This window comes from Cyprinodon variegatus, unplaced genomic scaffold, assembly GCF_000732505.1.
Source record: "Cyprinodon variegatus isolate N-32 unplaced genomic scaffold, C_variegatus-1.0 Scaffold1, whole genome shotgun sequence".
Classification (NCBI taxonomy): domain Eukaryota; kingdom Metazoa; phylum Chordata; class Actinopteri; order Cyprinodontiformes; family Cyprinodontidae; genus Cyprinodon; species Cyprinodon variegatus.
The window spans coordinates 1,492,236-1,513,161 of NW_015150454.1; the positions used below are offsets into that span (position 1 = coordinate 1,492,236).

General features: G+C 39.1%; 1 protein-coding gene across 3 annotated transcripts in view; it reads right to left on the bottom strand.

Moving 5' to 3' along the window:
* Nucleotides 1–20,926, bottom strand: part of LOC107094188 (disks large homolog 5-like) — a 49,069-nt gene that overhangs the window by 6,663 nt on the left and 21,480 nt on the right. For 2 of the 3 annotated variants that reach the window (XM_015389841.1, XM_015389687.1), the window contains 19 exons: nucleotides 17,351–17,581; nucleotides 16,648–16,832; nucleotides 16,325–16,450; nucleotides 15,123–15,255; nucleotides 14,882–15,009; nucleotides 14,613–14,788; nucleotides 13,765–13,868; nucleotides 13,046–13,138; nucleotides 11,848–12,879; nucleotides 10,637–10,757; nucleotides 10,404–10,548; nucleotides 9,565–9,698; nucleotides 9,366–9,455; nucleotides 8,874–9,042; nucleotides 5,525–5,687; nucleotides 2,723–2,856; nucleotides 1,823–1,987; nucleotides 1,554–1,737; nucleotides 954–981 (listed from right to left, as the gene is read on the bottom strand). In XM_015389841.1, coding sequence (XP_015245327.1) covers nucleotides 954–981; nucleotides 1,554–1,737; nucleotides 1,823–1,987; nucleotides 2,723–2,856; nucleotides 5,525–5,687; nucleotides 8,874–9,042; nucleotides 9,366–9,455; nucleotides 9,565–9,698; nucleotides 10,404–10,548; nucleotides 10,637–10,757; nucleotides 11,848–12,879; nucleotides 13,046–13,138; nucleotides 13,765–13,868; nucleotides 14,613–14,788; nucleotides 14,882–15,009; nucleotides 15,123–15,255; nucleotides 16,325–16,450; nucleotides 16,648–16,832; nucleotides 17,351–17,581 — 3,541 coding nt within the window. The remainder of the gene's footprint in view (nucleotides 1–953; nucleotides 982–1,553; nucleotides 1,738–1,822; nucleotides 1,988–2,722; nucleotides 2,857–5,524; nucleotides 5,688–8,873; nucleotides 9,043–9,365; nucleotides 9,456–9,564; nucleotides 9,699–10,403; nucleotides 10,549–10,636; nucleotides 10,758–11,847; nucleotides 12,880–13,045; nucleotides 13,139–13,764; nucleotides 13,869–14,612; nucleotides 14,789–14,881; nucleotides 15,010–15,122; nucleotides 15,256–16,324; nucleotides 16,451–16,647; nucleotides 16,833–17,350; nucleotides 17,582–20,926) is intronic. The other variant, XM_015389766.1, reaches the window with a different exon arrangement.

Consider the following 20,926-nt stretch of genomic DNA (forward strand, 5'->3'; position numbering starts at 1 on the left):
AGGACAAATTTTCATCTGTTCCTCAGTTGAGACATAATAAAAATAATTAATATTTTTATTGGTGTTACACTGGAGAAATTTACCTCTGCATTTAACCCATCCCCTTGGGGAGCAGTGGGCTGCCATTGTGCGGCGCCCAGGGAGCAGTGTGGGGTTAAGGGTCTTGCTTAGAGACCCTTGCAACTCTCTCAGAGCACAAGCACACTGCTCTAGTTACTTGGCCAAAACTTCCCTAGACAAATGACTGCTCAGTAGCAAATCAATATAAAAAAAACTAGTTAAAAACAGCAAGATTTGCCAAAAAACCCTTAAATCTAAACCCTTAGAACCCTTAAATCTAAAAATAATGCCTGTTTTTAAAATATTCCTTCATATTTGTGCAGATACACATGATCATCATAAAAAATGTAATTCATGTAGGGAAAATGAAATAAATTATATGAATTTTGTGAAATCTGTAAGGAATGAAAACATATGTAATGGTACCAAGTGCTATAAAATTACTAATAATAATTTGGATCACATCCAGAATTCAGTAAGATCCCCCACAGCTGGTAGAGCTCATGAACTGTGTGGTTTAACTCAGATTAAGGCATTCATAACTTTGTGCCTCACTGATTGTTTTTACAATGTGGGATGGTTTGTCAAACTGTTTCAATTACCAAAAAAAGAAGAGTTAAATTTAAGTTAATAGTTTCAGAACAAAGCAAATAAGATGCACTGATTTGACTGTGCAGACCAATTCCCTAACGGCGTAGACTTATTAAGCATTCCGTTTATATTCAAGGCATAATAATCTATACAACAATAAAGTCAAGCAATTAAAAAAAAAAAAAAATTCTCATTGGATTTACCTAATTTTATGAAGCACAAAATTTTTGACATACATTTTGAAAATGTAAAAGCTTTTATTTACTAAGGAAAATAATGCCTGGATTTCAGAATTAAGAGCNTCTTATTCTTCATGTTCACCGAGTTATACTGAAAAACACACAGAGGATCGAGAAAAGCAAACAGTTACAATAAATGTTGAGAAAGACTATCCTCATAAAAACATAAAACTCAAACAAAGGAAGAGTTGAGGAATGCAAAAACTATTTCCCCTGAGTGGGAAGGCTAGCTTCGTAAATAGCTATTTTTTATTTTGAAGCTTTGGACACTATTAAAAAAGTTTTGCAGTATTGATTTGTGCCACATATGAGGAAAGTAAAACATGGAGATTGAGGGGCAGCGTGAGGCTGTGCCGTCTGATGACAGAAGTGCCAATTTGTACAGCAGACTCCCTGTGGCTGAGAGCTTAAGTAGGAGCATGCTGGGAAATGTCTATAGAGAATTTGTGGAACAGGAGTGAGCAGATCAATATGACACAATGACATGAAGGAAAATGCCTAGACCTTCTAGGAAAGGAGGAACACAAATGCATTAGGACTGAAAACCTGCAGCACCTCCAATTCCCCAACTAAGTTAAAAGCAGCAACTCTATTTCACAGCTTGAACAAAATGTTGTTGTTTTTTTTTTTTCAAAGTTATGGTATCCATACACATGTTCATACCTCCAGGATGAGGTCCCCAGGAAGAAGCCCATCAGGGCCTCTGGCAGGACTGTCCTCATCCACGCTCTCTATGTAGATGCCCCGCAGGTTCCCTCCACAGAGCGTAACTCCTACCTCCACACCAGGCCTGTGGACAGTCACCAGTCGGGGCTCACTCACCCTCCTGTTGCTCTCAGATGGCATTCTAGAGGAAAACATGAGCCGGTTTACCATGATGGAACGATTATTCCCTCTAGAATATTTTGGATCAGTCTTTAGTAGATATTTACCTGACACAACTGTTAGGGCTAGTAGTAGGAGTGGTCTGCTTGGATGAGGGGGTGAGCGTACCCTCGTCCTGCTCACTGAGAGTATCAATAGCAGAGTGGCTGTCAGGAGTCGCAGTTCCGCTCCCCTGGGGTGTCAACTGAGTGCTGACAGGCTCAAGACGGGAGCTGCAGGAAACAAAGAAACGGTTTTGGCTGAATGGAGGAGAACAGGACAAATTTTCATCTGTTCCTCAGTTGAGACATAATAAAAATAATTGATAATAATAACTGAATTTCATTGGTGTCACATTGAAGAAATTTACATCTGCATTTAACCCATCCCCTTGGGGAGCAGTGGGCTGCCATTGTGCGGAGCATTGTGGGGTTAAGGGTCTTGCTCAGAGACCCTTAGTGCAGGCTATGGGGATCGAACCAGGCAATTGCAACCCTCTCAGAGCACAAGCGCACTGCTCTAATCACTAGGCCAACACTTCCCTAGACAAATGACTGTACATGAAGTGCGTGGTTTAACTCACATTTAGGCATTCATGACTTTGTGCCTAAATAATTGCTTTTACAATGTATGATCGTTTTTCAAACTGTTTCATTTACCAAAAAATGAAGAGTTAATGTTTAAGAATTTAAGTTAATAGTTTCAGAACAAATCAAATAAGATGCACTAATTTGACTGTATTGTATTCATACTCATTGTATTTACTGAATTTTATGAAGCACCACATTTTTGACATATCGCATTAATAAACAGGTTATGTTATTTTTTTCCAGTAAAGTTTGTCTAACAATAGATCATTATGACCACAATGACCAATGTAACAGCTTTTATTTTTACGAAGGAAAATAATGCCTGGATTTCAGAATTAAGAGCCCAAACTGGAAGATTTCAAGTTAAGGCAGAATTACCTGGAGCGAGAGTGGTTGCCCAGCTGGTACATATGGGGGTTGTACTGGGCCATGATGGTAATGGTGTCACACTGCTGTCCGATGATGAGACGTGCCTGCTGCTCTGTGGCGTTCCGCAAGTTGATGCCATTGTACTGATGAGAGAGGGGAGCATTTTAGGGAGACATTATGTGGCTAAAAGGACAGTTGGTAGAGAGCTTTGAATGATTGGAACTGCTCTTGAGAGAACAAGCAGTTTTTATTACTATAGCTGTCATTGTTACTCATGAAGACATTCTTTTGTAATACAGAGCATAGAGATGGCAGTTTTCTCAAGTTCCTCACCTTTTTTTTTTGTTTTTTGAACTATACGATATCCAAAAGTACAACATTCAACCCCTACCCTCCTTTTATAACATAATCTGGTTTTACTAAATCTAATTGTGTGAATGCTGCAAATTTGCCGTTTGTCAATATCCATACTTGTGTGTTCTCATGTGCTGGTGAAACCCCACAGCAGTGTTCCAATTCACAAGAACACAAGACAGAGAATGGATACAATCCCCGGATGTTGTTCTCATGCCTCTCTTTTTACCGAGCATACATCAGAGCAGAGTTGTGCGTTATCCATACTGACCGCTGTCCCAGCATGCACCGTGGCAGCAGCAGTTTCCAGGGAAGCTCAGAGTAATAAGTTAAAAGTTCACATTTCTGTTGCTGTTGCTTTAAAAAGTACATTTTAAAGATCATTTGAGGTGAGAAAATTATAAGTTTTAGCTTCACTATATGGCCCATTTACTGATTTAGTAATAAATAATAATAATAATAATAAAAAAAAAGGTTCCCAAGTTGAAAGGACCATGGAAACCAGTGGAGCTGCCTTAAGTTCAGGAAGTAGTGGAGTTGTGCCTAGAGTCCATTAACACAGATTTGTTCTGTGTGCTCCTGTTTACCCAGAGTCCATAGTTTCCTACGTTCTTAGCAATTCCTGTTCTTCTGAATTGAGAAACGGCCCTTTTCTCTATTCTTTACTTCTTCCTACTTCTTATTGTGCGAATGTTGTAAAGCATTCACTCTATTGTGATCCTTTTTCTCTTTAAATTCTTCTTCCTTCTTCCTACTTCTTATTCTGGTCGCTTCTGTACACTTTTTGACTCGCTGCTTCTGCTTACTTTGTGCTATTTCAACCATTAAACATTAACAATATCTGTTCATTCAGGACATTTCATCTCTTGCTACTTATAACTCTTTTACTTTTTGAATTATTCAACTTCTTCTGCTTTTTTTACTCCAACAGAAATGTCCAAAATTCCACTATAACTTCTATTTTGCCATTACTTCCTACTTCCGCATACCTTTAGCTGCAAATACCATACAACTTTCAAAACGTTTCTGCCACCTTATAATTAGTGTTTAACCGAAACAGATACCAGTATCGGACGGGGCCCTAATTCAGCTCTAAAATAGTGGTATCGGCGAGTAGCAACAATTAGGGCATGATACCATTTTGAGAGCCAAAAGTTTATTCAACTATTGTTGGACTGTAAAGTTCTACTGGATTCACTTTGTATTCGTATTTTTCCTGCTTAACAAAGGTAGGCAGCAGCTTGACAAAGCCATGATGGCAATTATTTGACATCCAAGTAGTTTGCAGTTCTTCATATATATTTACACACACACACACACACACACACACATCTCAAACAGACGGTATCGGTCCCGTTTACGATTTCTAAAATCTTCTTCATATTTATGGAAATGCTTTATATAGATTTCTGCTGGCAGTCCTACATGATTGTTTTACGTTTCTGTCCATATTTTACTTTTCCTCAACACTTTAAGCTTTTAATGCAGTTTGTTTCTAAAAACTGTGTCTTCAGCTTATCTACAGACAGGTCATTTTTCATGCATTTTTTTCACAATTTTTTTAAATTTTCTTATGTATCAACAACCTAAGGAAAAGTTATTTCATCAAATCTTTCTCCATATTTTATCCTTCCATGTGTTTCTTACGTCCTTGTGTTTTTAAGTCTCTTTGATTTTCAGTATTACAACAATTATTTTGAACAACTAGTAGCGTTAGGATAACTTCAGCTTGTTAAGTGGCATTAGTTGTGTTTCTATAAGCCTCTCTGTCTGCGCTTCCTCTGCTTTTCACGGTCTGCCTTGCATGTAGGGCTGTTGGCTTTTGATTCTTCTTCAACATTTCAGTCACTATCCTTAAGCCACTAGATTTTTTTTCTTTAATCCAAAAAGATTCCAGTTTCTCCACACTAATTTCTCTGCTGTTTCTTCTAAAAAAATTTTTAGATTGCAGCAGGTTTTATATTGTCAACTTTGTCTATAGTCCTCCATCTTTCAGGGCAGAAATTAAGCTTTTTTAATAATTCATGATATTTCAGCCATGTATCTGTTGGTCATTTCAGATTGCTTCTGCTAGCATTCATGAAAGAAATTAAGCATTTCTGTTTTCTGACATTCCAATCCATTTTTAATTCAATTTCTCTTTCTTTCTGCCATTTTTCCACTTATTGCTTACAGTTTAGCACACAGCGTTCACAATGGATTTTTGCAGGAAATGCAACTTTTTCTAGCTACAAATTAAAATCTAGGTATCAAAACTAAGATTTAAAAATAGATTTTCTTAAATTCTCATGTTCTTTGCAAATAGAGGCATATTTAGAAGTGAAGCCATATAGAACTACTGAATAATTTGCAGAGCTTATATATCATCTTATGAAAAGTATCAATTAAAATAATTTTATGTATCTGAAAAGACACTTTAATTGTTTTTATCCCTGAGATATGGTTGGTTGTTAATACCTCCAGTAACTGGTCTCCGTACTCCAGCCCAGCCTGGTGAGCGATGCTCCCTCCGGTAACTTTTGAGACAAAGATCCCTCCATTCTCCCCGCTGACTATAGAGATGCCCAGAGGCTCTGCCCCCTTGTGCACGATCACGTTGCGTGGTTCCTCCAAGTATGGTCTGATGGGAAAGAGTGATCAGCATTACCATGGAGTTAACACGGACCCACAGCTTGATAACTACCCACCAAAGAAGAGAAGGGAAAGGATGATGGGCTTCTTCAAAGCTGGAATGAATTATTTACTTGCAGCTCTGGGGAGTTACTTTTCAGTCTTTTACTGAAATTAGGCAAATCAAAGAATATCAACAGAAAGCTGAAGTGGAGCTTAAGTAATATTTGAACCCGAGTTTGAGTGAGAGCCTCTTAAGTATGTGCTGGTTTATTTCTGATTTTCAGTCCTGGTCCTTAGATCCCAGTGTCCTGCATGAATTTAGCTCCCCCTTGCGCTCACATATCTGATTTTAACAATCTCCATATCTGTTCAGACTAAGGTCCGTAGACTTTATTTAAATCATGTTTGACTTAAAATCTAGGCCAATGCCTATGCTATAGTGTGTGCCTAAAACCTGTAATAGTCTATGTTTCAACTGTACCACGGAATCGCCGAGACGAGGATTGCATATTGTGTGATAAAAAGTGTGATAAAGTATCATATAAACATACACTAACTATACTTAACAATACAGAGCGGGTTTACATTAAGTGATCGTTGTGTTAAGAGCATGTTTTTGAAAATGGATCGCATGCATGCATTATACGCTATTATCTCAGCTGGGAAATAATTTAACAGTCAGTTAAATAAGACAATGCACATGTATCGGTCACATCATTAAATCAAGCGCCGTGTGTCCCAGGCCCCTGGCATAATTACATGAAGGTAAAATGTCAAAAAATGTCCTCTCCTGAAAATTTGAGCGAGCGAGGAGCGATTTCGCCAGAGCGGCAGGAAAATAAAGGTAAGCGCGGGTCTGATTTTGTCCTGGTGCAACTTTGAGCGGCAGAGCGAAGCAGAGAACATCGACCTGAGCGGGGAGCGGGAATGGCGCGGTGCTCCGCTCCATTCACATGCTCTGTCCATGAGTAAGTCAAAGTTTATCTTGTTCCTGCAAAAATACTTTCAGTTCATCACCAGGACCATCTTGGACTGTTACCATTTAGTAACAGTACTATTTAGATTTTTTTTTTTTAATAATTTTCCTTTCTGATCTCAATTGTGGCAATTTTATTTAATTCTTTTGCTAAAAGCAAATTAAAGAAAACTAAACAATAAAGTGTCAAAATGATGCAGGGCAGTGGGTCTGGTGGACTGATACTTTATACCTGAATTACAGAGCAAAATAGAAGGGTTTAGGTTACACTACATGAATGCAAAGTGAGTAGTTAGAAGGGAGAGGAAAAGGGAAATGCTCGCATTTAGAGCAGACGAGCATGAACTTTGAGTCTTCACAATAAAGTAGGCTTTAACATGTCTTCCAAATTCATAAACACAGATAAGAGGAAATGGACTGCAGCCAGAGACTGGGGTAAACAAGAGTGCTGGTGTATGGACAGGAATATGACCCAGAAGCTGGATGTTGAATAATACATTGCATAACATACATACTGCAGACTGAAGGGTGATTTGGCCTAAGGCAAAGATGCACACATGCATACAGCATTATTGGTACATGCACTGAGATTCAAGTGGGTCCTTGGACATGGGGGGGGTTGATGTGCAAGCACAAAAATAACATCAAACCTTTGAAGTTCACCAAGTGTAGCTAATTGGAGTTTCTACGTTTTCCTAAGGCACAAGTCTTACTGTTGCATGCAAAGAAATAAATCTCAAAATTAAACAGCCCTCCCTGGGGCTGAGTGGAAAAACTTAACAAAACCTCTTTTTATATTCAACAAAGTCAAGTAGACAGCAAACGAGTGTTCTGCTCCTCCAGGATATCCACTATACTTTCACCATCTTATCTGGTATAAAACATTTGGAACACTGGACTGGTGGGGCAGGGAAGGGAAAGAGTGGAGGCATTCCCTGGTTTGCAGGGTGATGAGGGATGACAAACCTGAGGCTCCTGAGAGAGGAGAACCTCGGCCTTGCAGCCAGAGGAATCCTTAGAAAAGATCGATTACGATAAAGAGATCTGGAGGGACGGGGTTGCAAAGAGGTAGGAGGAAGATAAAGAAAAGTTTGGGGAGAGACAGATACATAAAGACAGAGAGAGTCAAAGCCAGATACATGCTGTCAGTACAACATGGGACAAGAATGTTGGAGGAATGAATCAATTAATTCCTCTAAAGTTAGTCAACAACAGATCACACAGTGTGTTATGATAGTCCTGTTGCCAGACAACCAGATGAGCTCATTTTTCAGAGCTGATGTATAAAATGTCAGACATTATATCTCAAACTACTAATCACTGGCCGTTTCTCAATATGTGTACTTGTGCGTTCTCATGTGCTTGTGACACGTCATCAGCCTCAGCCCTAGTGCTGTTCCAATTCACAAGAACAGCAGACCGAGAACAGACAAAGTCCCTGGATGTTGTTCTCGCCCCTCCTTATTTACAGAGTTTGCATCAGAGCAGACTTGTCCGTTTGTGAGATTGACAGCTGTCCCAGTATGCACTGCGGCAGCAGCAGCTTTCAATGGAGCGCTCACAGAGCTCAGAGTATTAAGTTAAAAGTTATAGTTTCTGTTGCCGTTGTTCAATAAAAGTAAGTTTTAAGATAATTTGTGGTGAGAACATTATACTTTTAAGAGTCACTATATGGCCCATTTACCGATTTACTGCGTAATTAAAAAAACAAAACATTTCTGAAGTTGAGAGGACCGTGGCAACCAGCCGACTGATGGCGAGTTTTTTGTTGAATATGGCAAAATTTTCATTGGATTTGTGTTTATCTGACTGTGTTAATTATTTTTCTCCCAATAAATGAAAAAAGTAAGAATTTATCATTATCTAGAGACTATTAATAACAGGAGGTGAAATGCAGCTCCAGACTAGCTGAGCATGTGGTGACATCCCAAGTACGCTTCTGTTCCAATTAACCAAGATTTTTGCTGTGTGCAAGTCCATACTTTCCTGTGTTCTTCTAAAGAACATACTTGGCGCGGACACGAGTCTGTACTCGCGTAATTGTGAATTGAGAAACGGCCACTGTTCAGATTACAGCTTTTTCTACATCTTTTAAAAGCCAAGTCAGACAATCTAGACAGAAACACTTCTAACACTTAAAACAGCGTTTATAAAGCGATTTAACCATCTGCTTACAAACTCCTTAAAATTAGCTCCATTATCTATTAATATAGATACCTGTCTTTTCTGCGCTCTCCTATTGGCACAGGGCTCACTGAGATGCGAGGTAATGTGGAAATGGAGCCTTGAGATTGGCTGCTGACAAATGAGGATGTCTCAAGATTCAGTGGCGATTGTGGTGGGGTGATGAGACTTGGACTGCTACACTCAGAGTGCGACAGAGACCCTGGATTTATTGAAAGAGGAGCAGAAAGGGAGACATTAAGTGTGCATTAGTTTGTGACACAGGGATTCATAAAAGATCAAAGACATTTTTAAAAGTGTAATTTTGCTGCTTTTAATCGCACAGTATGAATAATCCTGGATATCCTGTTTTTTTCTTCGAGGATCATCATGTGAGATGTTACCATCATGTGGTTCTCCAGGCCAACTCTGTTATTTAGCCACAGTTGAACTATAATAACCCCGGTTACTGTCTCTTCAAATCGTTTTTAATATATATATATTTTTAAATGTAATAATTTTTCTTTCCCACAGTGTTAAGCTCACCTCTGTCTGAGCCCAGCATAGAGCGCGGGTAACGGGGAGTCGAGGGGATTTTGATCCTTTCTGTGCGGTACTGAACATTACTGGAAGAACCTGAAGAAAATAATATGTAGAAATGAAAACCTTGTTCTAAAAGAAAAAGCCAAAAGGTGTTGGAAACCCTTCGCTTGTGTTTGCGTGCGTGCTTGGGTGTCAGACTGACCGAGTCGTGTGCCGGAGGGCAGTGAATTTGTACCGTGTGATGCTCTGCTGCTGCGTGATGAGGCCGTTTCAGAGTAATCACTGGTGCGCTTCTGCTGGCTCAGGTCCAGGCTCAGGCGACCCTGGTGCTGGGGGCTGCCAACACACACAAAGTTAGAGCTGTGCACAAAACATGCCTACAAAAGCTGCATGTTTAATTTAAATAATTAAATGAATCAATGGGCTAAGGTACAAAAGAAAAGCACAACACTGAGACACAATGCAACATTTAATTAGCCGTGTGTGCCTTCGGGATTGGAATAATTTAGTGTTACTTGTTGTTATAACAGGCCCATCAGGAACAGAATATTACATAAGATGTATGATAAAACCTCAATGCAAACTTCAGAGGGTAGTGTGCCTTACAAAAGTGGACGATAACTTTAACTCTGGGTACAGCTAGACGAGTGATCTACTATAAATAGGAAAGAAATGGAAGGACAAACTGGTATGTGCCACGCAGATAAACAGAACAATTTCTAAGTTATACAGCATTAAAACATATAAACATAAAATTTTAAAAGAGAAATATGTTAGTAAACTGCAACGAATAAAAAATTTGTAGCATTTTTCATCATAGAGGTCAACAATATTCATATCAATTGACATTAATCATCACATAAGATGTTGGGGGTTTATAATGAATACATGAAAGAACAGTGGGCTTTGGTCTGAGCCTTGTGGGAAACATATTGGATTTTATTTCTGCTTAACTAATCCCAACTACAGAGGAATAATAATGATTAAAATTCTAGATTTGACGGAGAAATAAAAAAATACATGTGGTTGATCAAAGCTAACCTGGTGTGGGTGTGCTGGTGACAAATCTGAGATGCTACAGATGGACAGTTGCTAGTATGAACGCGGTGACTGCGCACAGTATATACAGGATTCCTCATCACAGCTGTCACAGCGGGACAAGGAGACAGTCCGCGATGGGCTGAATCTGGTTAAACAGACAGGCCAGCATGTTAGAGAAAGTGGAATATCATTGATCTGCTCATTTTTAAGCGGGCGTTGCTAGAGCAGCTTACTGGGGGGTAGGGATCCGTTGTAGACAGCCGGGACCAAGCCGACACTGTGGCGATTTGAGGGGCTGGGGGAGGAGTGGAGCACGTCCCTGGAGTCTGGTGAATGATCATCGTTGGAATAGCTCTGTGAAAAATCACAGACAAACAGCATTTTTAGGAAAGCATTTCTGAATCCTTTTTTTTATGGAAAAGTCTCATAATAAGAAAACTGGCAGCAAGCAGAGCCCACAAAATGAAATGAATGGATTGTGTTTAGGGGTCTGGAGATGTAACTGGCCGAGTGGCTTAAACTCCCCAGCTCTGACTCAGCTCCTGGGCTGGGTATCTATACCAGCATTCTGGTATTAATCACTCAAGAAAGCAGACCAAAACCCTCTTAGGCTTAAATTTGACTAAATGGATACTACCTGACAAATAAAATTGTGCTGATTTTGGTTTTTTCCAAACCTAACATATTAACAATATATACAGGAAACCTTCAATCTAAAGGAACTTCAGATTAACGAGGAAAAGGTTAAATGCTCCACCTGTCCAGAACCTTTCAAAAGTCTTCATATGTCTAGATCTTTTCTATCTCATATTTTATTTCTTGATTTTGATCAATACAAAGTAAATGAAAAGAAAAAATATTAGCCTGAGTTTATGCCCTTTTTTAAATATTTAGCTCGGTTACAGCTTCTAGTCCTTGAAGGTTTTTTTTTAGATTTGGACATATAAAGAAAGGCATTCTTATTTGTTATCTGCAAAATAACTTTATCTAAGTTAGATAGAGATCACCAAAACATCCATTTATGTTTTAGGTTCTTATGTAAGTTTATGTTTGGACATAGACTTGCTATTCTAAAACATAGAGGTACGTTTATGTATGTCACTCTGCTGTAGTTCTGGCTGTATGTTACGAGTCAGTGTCCTACTAGGAACTGGATCTTCATCCCATTCACAAGTGTTTGCAAAGCATTGCGAAGTCTTTCATTTTAAGCACAGATCTTCTTCAGATGTGAGAGTTGGATTCTAAAACATCTCGAAAAATCACATCACGTGATTAAGTAATTAACTTACATTTTATTGTATTTTTAGAGACCGGGTAAGATGGAAAATTAACAGTTGTAACCTGCTAATGTTTTTACAGTACTGCTACATCCACATGGACAGGCGTACACACAAGTCAGTTATTCATTTTTAATAAACTCCATATTCATGTTAAATCTACTGACCTGATAAATGGGATGAGTAATGGTCTTTGGGGTCCGACGTCGCAGAGCCGGGGCAGATTTCGGCCGAGGCCTCTTCACTTCTGGCTCCTCCCCTCTGGTACGGCCAATGTCCTCATCACATGACTTTCTGGAAGTCAGGACCTTTCCTTCAAGAAAGTAGTGGTTTCCGTTCCTGTCTCTTTCTCGTTCATTTCTTTCTCTGCCCTCTCCTGCTGCCATGGAGATGGAGGCCTCCCCTTTGCCATCAGAGGTTATGGTGCAGTCTGAGGCGGAGCTGCTCTGATGTTTGTGTTTGAATTTAAAAGAGTCACTGCGGGTGGGAGGTGTAGGAGGGGTTGGGGTAGGGGTAGAAGAGGATGAGAGGGACTCTGTCTTTGAAGACTGTGGGGAGTGCGAAGATACAGCTGACATCTGATTGGCTGTCAAGTACTCCAGCTTGGAGGAGGGAGTTTCGGGGCGTTTGAAAGTGTCTGGGTCAAATATGGACTTCCTCTGCTTGGGAGATTTATAGATGGAGAGCTGGGCAGCTGCTGTGATTGGACCTGAACTGTCTGGAACTACCGACATACCGCCAACCATCATCTTGGGCCACGTCCCGCCACTGTGCTTCTTCTCCAGGGCAGTCTCCATATTGATGCATTCAGAGTGAGAAATTGGCTCGAACGGTAAGGAGGAAGGTCCCTTTGTATACGAGCAGCACTCTTGAAATGCACTGGGTCCATATCGGCCCGTTCCCAGGTCTGCCAGTGGGCGCAGACTAGTAGCATGCAGGGAAACTGAGGAGAATGGTTTGCTCACATCCCCGTACATCTCGTCATCCCCCCTGAGCTTCCTCCTGTCCCCAGAGATGCTGCTAGAGCTAGCACTTCCAACATCAGGACAAAAGATGTCAGTCTGTGTCGAGCTGTTGTGTTTCAGGTTGCGACTGTTTCTGGAGTGTATCTCAGACAGAAGCATGCGTCCATTGGTCTTCTCTGAAGAATCACGCAGACTCTCGAAAATGTTCTGACCTGATGTGCTGTGAGGGAAAAACTATGGGAAAACAAATAAGTCAAAAAATATGATAAAAGCTTAAAAGAATTATGAAAAAGACAACTAGTAGATGCATCATATTTCAGTTGGTATTTGGGGCATGCTGAGAAACTTCTGGTTTCAATGAGAAAAAGGAGATCAGAGTTAGAAAAGAGAACTGGCTCACCTTCATAAGGGAGAGGCTCAGCGAGTCCCTGCAGCTCCGCAACAGAGCCTCACACTCCGTCACAGATTTGTTATCAAGAGCGATCCCATTAATCTACACAGACACACAATGAAAATAAGGACAGGTCACTTTAACCTGAAGACAAACTTCTTAAATCATTCTGGGGTGTAAGGATACGTCTCTCATACCAATAATCCCAATAAGGTTTTAAAAACTACTTTCAGGTGAGAGTGTCTGTAGTTTTCAGTTTTAACAGGAAAACAAAAGAGATCTAGGTCAGTCTATTTTGGTGCTCTGCACTTTGAAACAGATTTCCACCATAAAAGATTCAACTACAGTGCTCTTTGAAACAGAGAAAGTCTAATGTTTGTATGCATGCAGTAGAGAGTGCTACCGACCCAGCTGGGAGATTCATAGCAAATTAACCCTGAGCAAAAAATACAGATTTATTAAACTTTTTTTCTGTAGAAAAAGATTCAACTCATCATCTAAATCAGTTTATTTTAAGAGATTAAAAGAGGGGAATAGACTTATGTTTACTTTACTCAATTGAATCTCCCCTTATCAGGGTTTGGTATTTAGGTTGTGGATTAGATCAAGTTTGGAATTATTAAGGTGAGGAAACCTGTGTCAATTCCAAACCAAGAAATGTTGAAATAAAAAAAAATAAATAAATAAATAAAAAACAGGTAATATCAGGATGTTTTTAGATTACTCACAGCAATAAGTCTGTCTCCAGCTGTTAGCGAGCCCTCCCTGGCTGCAGGACTTCCCTGGGCAATGGCAGTGACAAAGACCCCACTTTCCAGACCAATACCACTGTCTGAAACACAGGAGATTGAAGGATAAGTGACACAGGTGGATAGAAAGTACACTAATACAGGCAGAACATCAGAGTTTGGAAAAAGACCTTGGGATCTGTACCACCATAAAATAAAAAGGAATTATCTTGCAGCAGAATAATGTTACCTCAACAGTTCAGACACAACATAAACCTCCCCAACTCAATCTCAGTATTAAGATATAAAGATTGAAGGACAAAAAGAAACGAGTATAAGAGAACCTTGGACTGGATGAGCCGGATGGATCTGACCATCAGGGAAATATCTCTCTCTGTCTGCTTCTACCTTGAAAATACAATTATTCCTCTCAGTCACTTTGATCCCACTGAAGAAAACAACACAAGTTTAACTGCTGAATTCTTCCTTCCAAGATTAGTTTACATGAAAACAGGTCAAAGGGGAAAAGATGAGGAGGATTAAATCCCTTTCGGGAGGTGTGAGAGCACTTGTGTGTTGTCGGGTCAGCTCACAACTCCCACTCTGGTCAGCAAAATCCAATCCAGCAGGCGATGTCACACTAACATTTCAATGCTGTAGCTCTTGTAGGGACCAATCTTAATAAAATCAAGGCTCTATTAACGTCGCTTTTATGTATAAGTCTTATTAAAGCTAGTATGTTCTCCTTTCGATCCACATAATTCATGTAGGTTACCAATTTGGGTTTTAAAACAGCAAGTTTTGATTAAATGTGATTAATCGTATGTCCAATAATGAGTGTAATATACCTTTATGTCCCATGAGGTTGATGTGAACAGGAGTGACCAGCCTTCCTCCCAGAGACTTCCTTCTTCGTACCACCATGTTGATCAGTCCGCCTCCATTAAGGACAGCTTTCACCACCTGTTTTCTGTCCTTATTGCTCAAGTCGATGTCATTTATCTTTAACAACCAATCGTTCACTCTGGAGTCAAAAAAAAAAAAGAGAAAATTATCAATTCAAAAGACTTTTATCTATTTATTGATGTATTAATGAAGTATTAATGAAGTTTTGTACCTTAACCTTCCATCAGCAACACTTCCTTTATCCACCCTAGTAACAAATATTCCACAGTCTCCAGGTAAATAAGGATCATTTACCCCCTCAGCAATGTCAAACCCCAGAGCCTTCAAATCCATATCCTCCTATTAAAGCAATGATAAAAGTAGTCAGTCAACTTATTTCTCTTTAGCTCCTGTTTGTTGTTGTCTTTTCAGGGCCGTCTTTAGACGAACCATCCCAGGCATCGCAGTCTTACCCGGTCTTTCTCAAACTCCACCACCTCTGTCTCCCATTCTAGGGAATCTGTGTCAATTGCAGAGTCATGAGAGCTATGTGCCATTAGCTGACAGAACCGGGCCTCCTTCTCCAGCTGACTCTCCATCTTTTCCCTGAACACAGAACAGCAGGGTCAAATGTCACTCACCAACATTCAATTAACCATTTTCCAACAAATCAGTGCTTTCTCAGTAAACATACCCTTTTCCAGAAATATATACTTTGAACTCAAACTCTGTGAACTTACAAACTTCTGTTTGTTTTTTTCTTTTAACAAATCAAATCAGAAAAATCTGAAAACATGAGGATTTTTTGCTGTTTGCGTGTTTTAGAGTTTGTTTTGCAGCTTGTTTCGTCGTTTACTGCGCATCTGCACCTGTTGGCCACCATAGTACATAATGTTAAAAATGTAACAACATTGACAGCTATAAATACTTTTGTGAGGTGCTGCAGTGCATATCACATTGTTTAAGTACACAGTTTAAACTTGATACAACTGGTTTCAGAGTTCGTCTTAAACCATAATAAGGCCTTTATTTAGGAAAAAGATTTTCTGATTTGTGTACTGCAGAAAAGAAATCATATTTAAAGGAGAAAAAAAAAATAGAGTGCACTTGTCAGCAAGATGTATGAGGTCCTTAAGAGGCCTGCCTGTAGGGTTGCAATGACATTCAAAGCCCAAAGGTACCTTTAAAGAGGATGCAGAGAGAATGTTCCTGCATAGGAACTACATAGAATTACATAAAAGAGAATTCACTTGTTCTCAGAGTAAAATCTAAAAAAGGACAGCTGACAACTTATAGTTGAGTTATAGATTAAACTTTTTGAAAAGCCTAAATTCAAGCCTTAAAAGTCTAAACTCTAAGAAATAACTGCATTACATGCTCTCACCAGCAGAGGGAGCCTTTACATGCAGTATTGAATTGTACATAATCAGAGAATTAGAGACAGTGTGAGTTAGAATGTTTACATGTGCTCAAAACACTAATACTTTCCGGGATGAAATTTTAATCTCCTTAAATGAAAGTCCTGCCAAAAATATCAGGACATTCATTTAAAGCTTCATGATGGCTCAGTGCAAAAGGAGGGAACTGGAAAGAGGCGGAAATGCAGTTTGGAGGTAAAACCCATGTTCTGTGGGCTGGAAGCAGAGATGCATGTCAAACTCAAGAGCAGACTCACTTTAGTTCTTTGAGCTCTCGCAATGCATCGTTCTTCTGCTTCCTCATGTCGTCCAAGTTACGCAGGGCGTCGGCCAAATCGCTGACGGCCCGGTCCCGTTCTCGCCGCAAGTTGTCACACAGAGTTCTGTGTGGAGGAAGAACAGATGGGGGCAGGATGTGAAGAGAAGTGTGTATTAAAAATTGATTAAAGGTTTGAAAATACACACACGTACTGGAACCAGTCCCCCCTGGTTCCTGTTAGCCACCACAAAGTAATACATTCTTGGGAAAATGGCCTTAAACGGTTCCCACAAGGTAACAAACACACGGACACACGCTGACCTTATGCTCTCCCTCTCTGCGACAATTTTATCCCTCTCTTGGAAGGCCCAGTCCCTTCGACATTTGGCCACCTCTGCTTCCTGTGTGGCCTCCTTCAGTTCCTGGGACATGGCTTCATACTGCTTCCTCAGCATCTCAATCTCCTTATTTGCCCGTTCCATGTCCAGGGTAGCAGAGTCTTGTTTCTAGAAATATATTAAATATGTTGAGGTTTTTATTAAATAACTAATATAAGTTTGTATGCATATATATGTATAGAATATTAGTTAAAATATATAAAAAAAATAAAATAAAAAAAAACATAGGCAAGAGTTGTTAAATTCTATTTTTTTTTTAAATAAAAGCTTAAAAATCTATATTTTAAGCCAAGTCAAGATGGAAGCAAACAAATAAAAACAAACCAATTCTTTTAATGATAAATTAAATATTTATAGGCAATGGCTAAATGCCACCTTTTTGAATATGAGTTTTATCTAGATTATGCTGGGTTTCATGCTAGTGATTTAGGGAATGCTCCCTGTAATCCTTGTGATGCAATGCCTCCTACCTCAGGTTAACTTAGTGAAGTGTTAATCATAGCTCATGACAGAGATTACAGATGAGACAGGCAACATAGCAGATCATAAAAACCAAAAAAAAAAAAGAAATGGAAAAATAATCAAATGTCTTTAAGAGACGTGAGAGTGACAAACAGATTGATTACCTGTCTGGCCTGATAGTATTCTCTGAGTAGCTGATCCCTCTGAATGATGGCCTCAGTCCTCTCCTTGCGAGCCACATCCCTCTCCTCTCGGACCATCTCGATGTCCTTACAGGCCTGGCTCAGCTCCTTCTGGGCCTCTGCTTTGTCCTTCACTTCATGGCAGTACTTCTCCAGCAGCTCGTTCCTCTCACAGATGGCCCTGTCCCGGTCCACCAGGGAAGAGTTTAACTCCTGTTTGAAAAAAGGCCTTCAAAGTCAAGCAACCGTTCCTGCTGAATCATGCGACAAGAATGCTAATACAGCCTAAAAAAAACGTGAACATAATATCTGCACAGCAGAAGCTTTTAGAGTTATGTCTGATGTTGAGGTCCAGCCCTTTCAGGAGAAGGCCTATTCATTTGATTCCTGAAAAAGAAGCTAGCAATCTATTCTATCTCATTTTGAAAGTCTAGCAGTTAGCACATGGCCATTAAGAATATTTTCTTCATAGTTGATAGTCATCTGAATAATAACTAATAATTAATAATGTGATCACAGCTTGTAAAATACATCACCTAAATATTAAATATTGTAGAATGAATAAAGAAATAACAGAAACAGCATTTACATTGAATGCAGCAATCATATGCTCCAACATTAAAGCATTAAATAAACACCAGCATAATGCACTCAGACCTTAATCCTATTCATACAACCAGCTATATCTTATTATAAACTAACTTAAAATTTCAACTTGCAGGATTGTTTTCAGAGGAACTGAGACAAATATATGAAGAAACGTGACTTTAGTCAAACCCATCTCCCTTTCCTCCCTTCCTGTCATCCAAGAAGCTGCAATTAGGCCCAAGGAGAAACTATTGCACTAAGCATTTTTATAATTATGAATTCCCACCAAGGCTACTGTCATTTTTTATGGGCCGTAAAATTTGCAGAAAAGAATAACTTTAGGCTTTACCAGGGATTTTGAAAACTGTGTTAGAAGAAATGACTCAGTAAAACAATCATTTATATGTTTCAGTGAACACAGCCTGAAGCAGGATTCATCAAAATGGAACAAATAAACCACTGTCAGTGGCCACTTTTTTTTAAGCCCAGCTTTCTAAATTAGCTGTACAGTGTAACTTACCTATGCATTTGTTTTTATGTGGCTTCTACCCCTCCGTACCTCTAATGACTGTGTCATTTTTCATTTTGTTGCCCTGTTATAGAACCAGCAGTGCAACACAGCATGTGGTAATCTAAATATAGCGCACCCCTTTCCTTGTAATTTTTTTGCTCTCATGATAATTATAGGACACCACAGTTAAAATGTCTCCTAATCAGAGCTTAGTTTATTCTTAATTGGAGATGCAGCAATCAGGGTTTTACTAGCCAGTAAACATCTGTAATTCCCCTTAAATGTCTGATCTTGAGGTTATGATTTTAACGGATTTCTTTTAGAACTGTAATACCAACTTACTTGTGTTTACTGTTTTAATCCAAAAAAAAAGAAAAAAATCAAGAGTTGGCAATATAAAGAATGTTTAAAAAAAAAAAAAGGTTGGTCAGGCTTTTAATGAGCTTGAATCCAAGAGAAAATTGAAGTATTTTAAAATAATGGCCATGCCCCTAACGTTTATTTGACTTCTAATAAACTTTAGTAAAAGAACTGAACGATGCATTTATAGCAGAAAAAAAAGAACACCGACATATTTTCTGCCCATCTTTGTTTAGAGTCCATCAATTAAAGTCTGATTCTGACCACTGGCTGACTGATGCATCATCCTCTAACTGCTCATGTCATGCAGTTCTGTGTGTAATCTGCTTCACAGCAGACATGCAGCCTAAAAATCAGTGCTCAGTCAGGCAGTGAGATGGAAAAGAGCAGGAAGGACTGTTTACATAACAGCATTTTACCACTACATTTAAACCTGTGGGTAAAAGAGACAAAAATAACTTCAAAGTAAAGTGCAGACTGGGTCTGCATTTCATTTTTTGATAAAGCACCTGCTCACAGAGCACAACCCTCCAAAACATGATTGATGTTATAACCTCAACTGTTTGCAAAAAACTCTCCTAAAGAGATCTTTGGTGGGATATTTTTAAATAACAATAATTGTACAATGATTCTAATGCTACAGATACAGGTTGATTTATAGAAAAATATATAAAATCAAATAATCTAAAAAGGATTTGGTGTCAGGATTACTAGTGTATTCCTGCAGAGCAGCAGAAATACACTATACACAGCATCAACGTGGCGTAACATAGAAACCTGAGATTGTGAGTTCGAAACCCACTCCCACAGACTGCCACTTTGGCTCTCTGAGCAAGACCCTCATCCTCTGCTCCCAAAGGGGATGGGTTAAATGCAGAGGTACATTTCTCCAATGTGAGATCAATAAAGTTAATTCATAATTATTATAACCAACTAAACACTATGACACCTGCAGTGTAATAAAATGACAACTCTTTTTAATAGAAAACATCCTTTATGTTTCCAAAAGGATAGTTAAACTTTATATGTAGCATTTTTAATGCCTCAACCAGCTTTGCATATCTATCATGTCTGTTATCAGTGTTTTGCTTGTAGGCTAAAAAGTTCAGGCCTCATTTAGTCACCTTTACTTTATTTGACATATTTCCTGTTTCCAATTTTTACCCATGTATTGGCAGGCCAAACCTTTCTTTTCCAGATTCATTATTGAACAGAGCTCCATGATTTGTTTAAAGCAATGAATGTTTCAGACTTCTGCAACTCTGCTTCAAAGTTTTCTGCCACTTTATCCCTGACCTGCCAGCTGTGCTCCTTGGTATTTATGAGACGGTTTAACAAACCTCTGTGGCCTTTAAAGAACATCTGGATTTGTACTGACTTAACTGGACTCTTATTTAACTTTCACTGGATTTTTAAAAGGATAGGATTTTTGTTTTTAAAAGAAAACAGCATCACCTTATTCGTAATGATTCAGTACTGTTTGTAGTTATAACATAGGCTGGGGCAAAGAAATCAGTTCCATTAACAGTTCAAATTTTTCTTGCAGGTGATTTAAAAAAAATAAATGAATACATTTTTTTGTATAACATCGCAATTTTGGCTCCCCGGAGCTTCCGTAGCTGGAGTATTACTTCCACGGTACAGTTCGGTGAGCAGCATCATGGCTACGGGTGAGAGTATGAAGTTAGTCCTGAAAAAAGGAATAAAATCATCTGTTGTTTGCAGCTGGTTTGGGTTTACTGCGACAGACGTGGAGCAAGAAACCCCACGCTGCAACATTAGTCTAAAGTCAGTCGCAGTTAAGGCAGCAGCACCACAAACATTTTTCAGCATCTTAAACAGAGGCTTTCAGCAGAATATGACAAATGCCAGTCTCTCCAGGAAGAACAACACCGAACAAACCAATAAACCTCAGCAAGAAGCCTAGGCTGGAAGGTGATGAAATAAAACATACTAAACAACCAGAAATGTTTGCGGAAGCTAGGCTAATTAGCAAGATGGTTAGCATTAGCTATAAGGATGGGACTTTTCTGGTGGTAAAAAACTGACTTTATGTGCCTATTTTCTCAACATGGAATGTTTTTATTACTAATATGCTG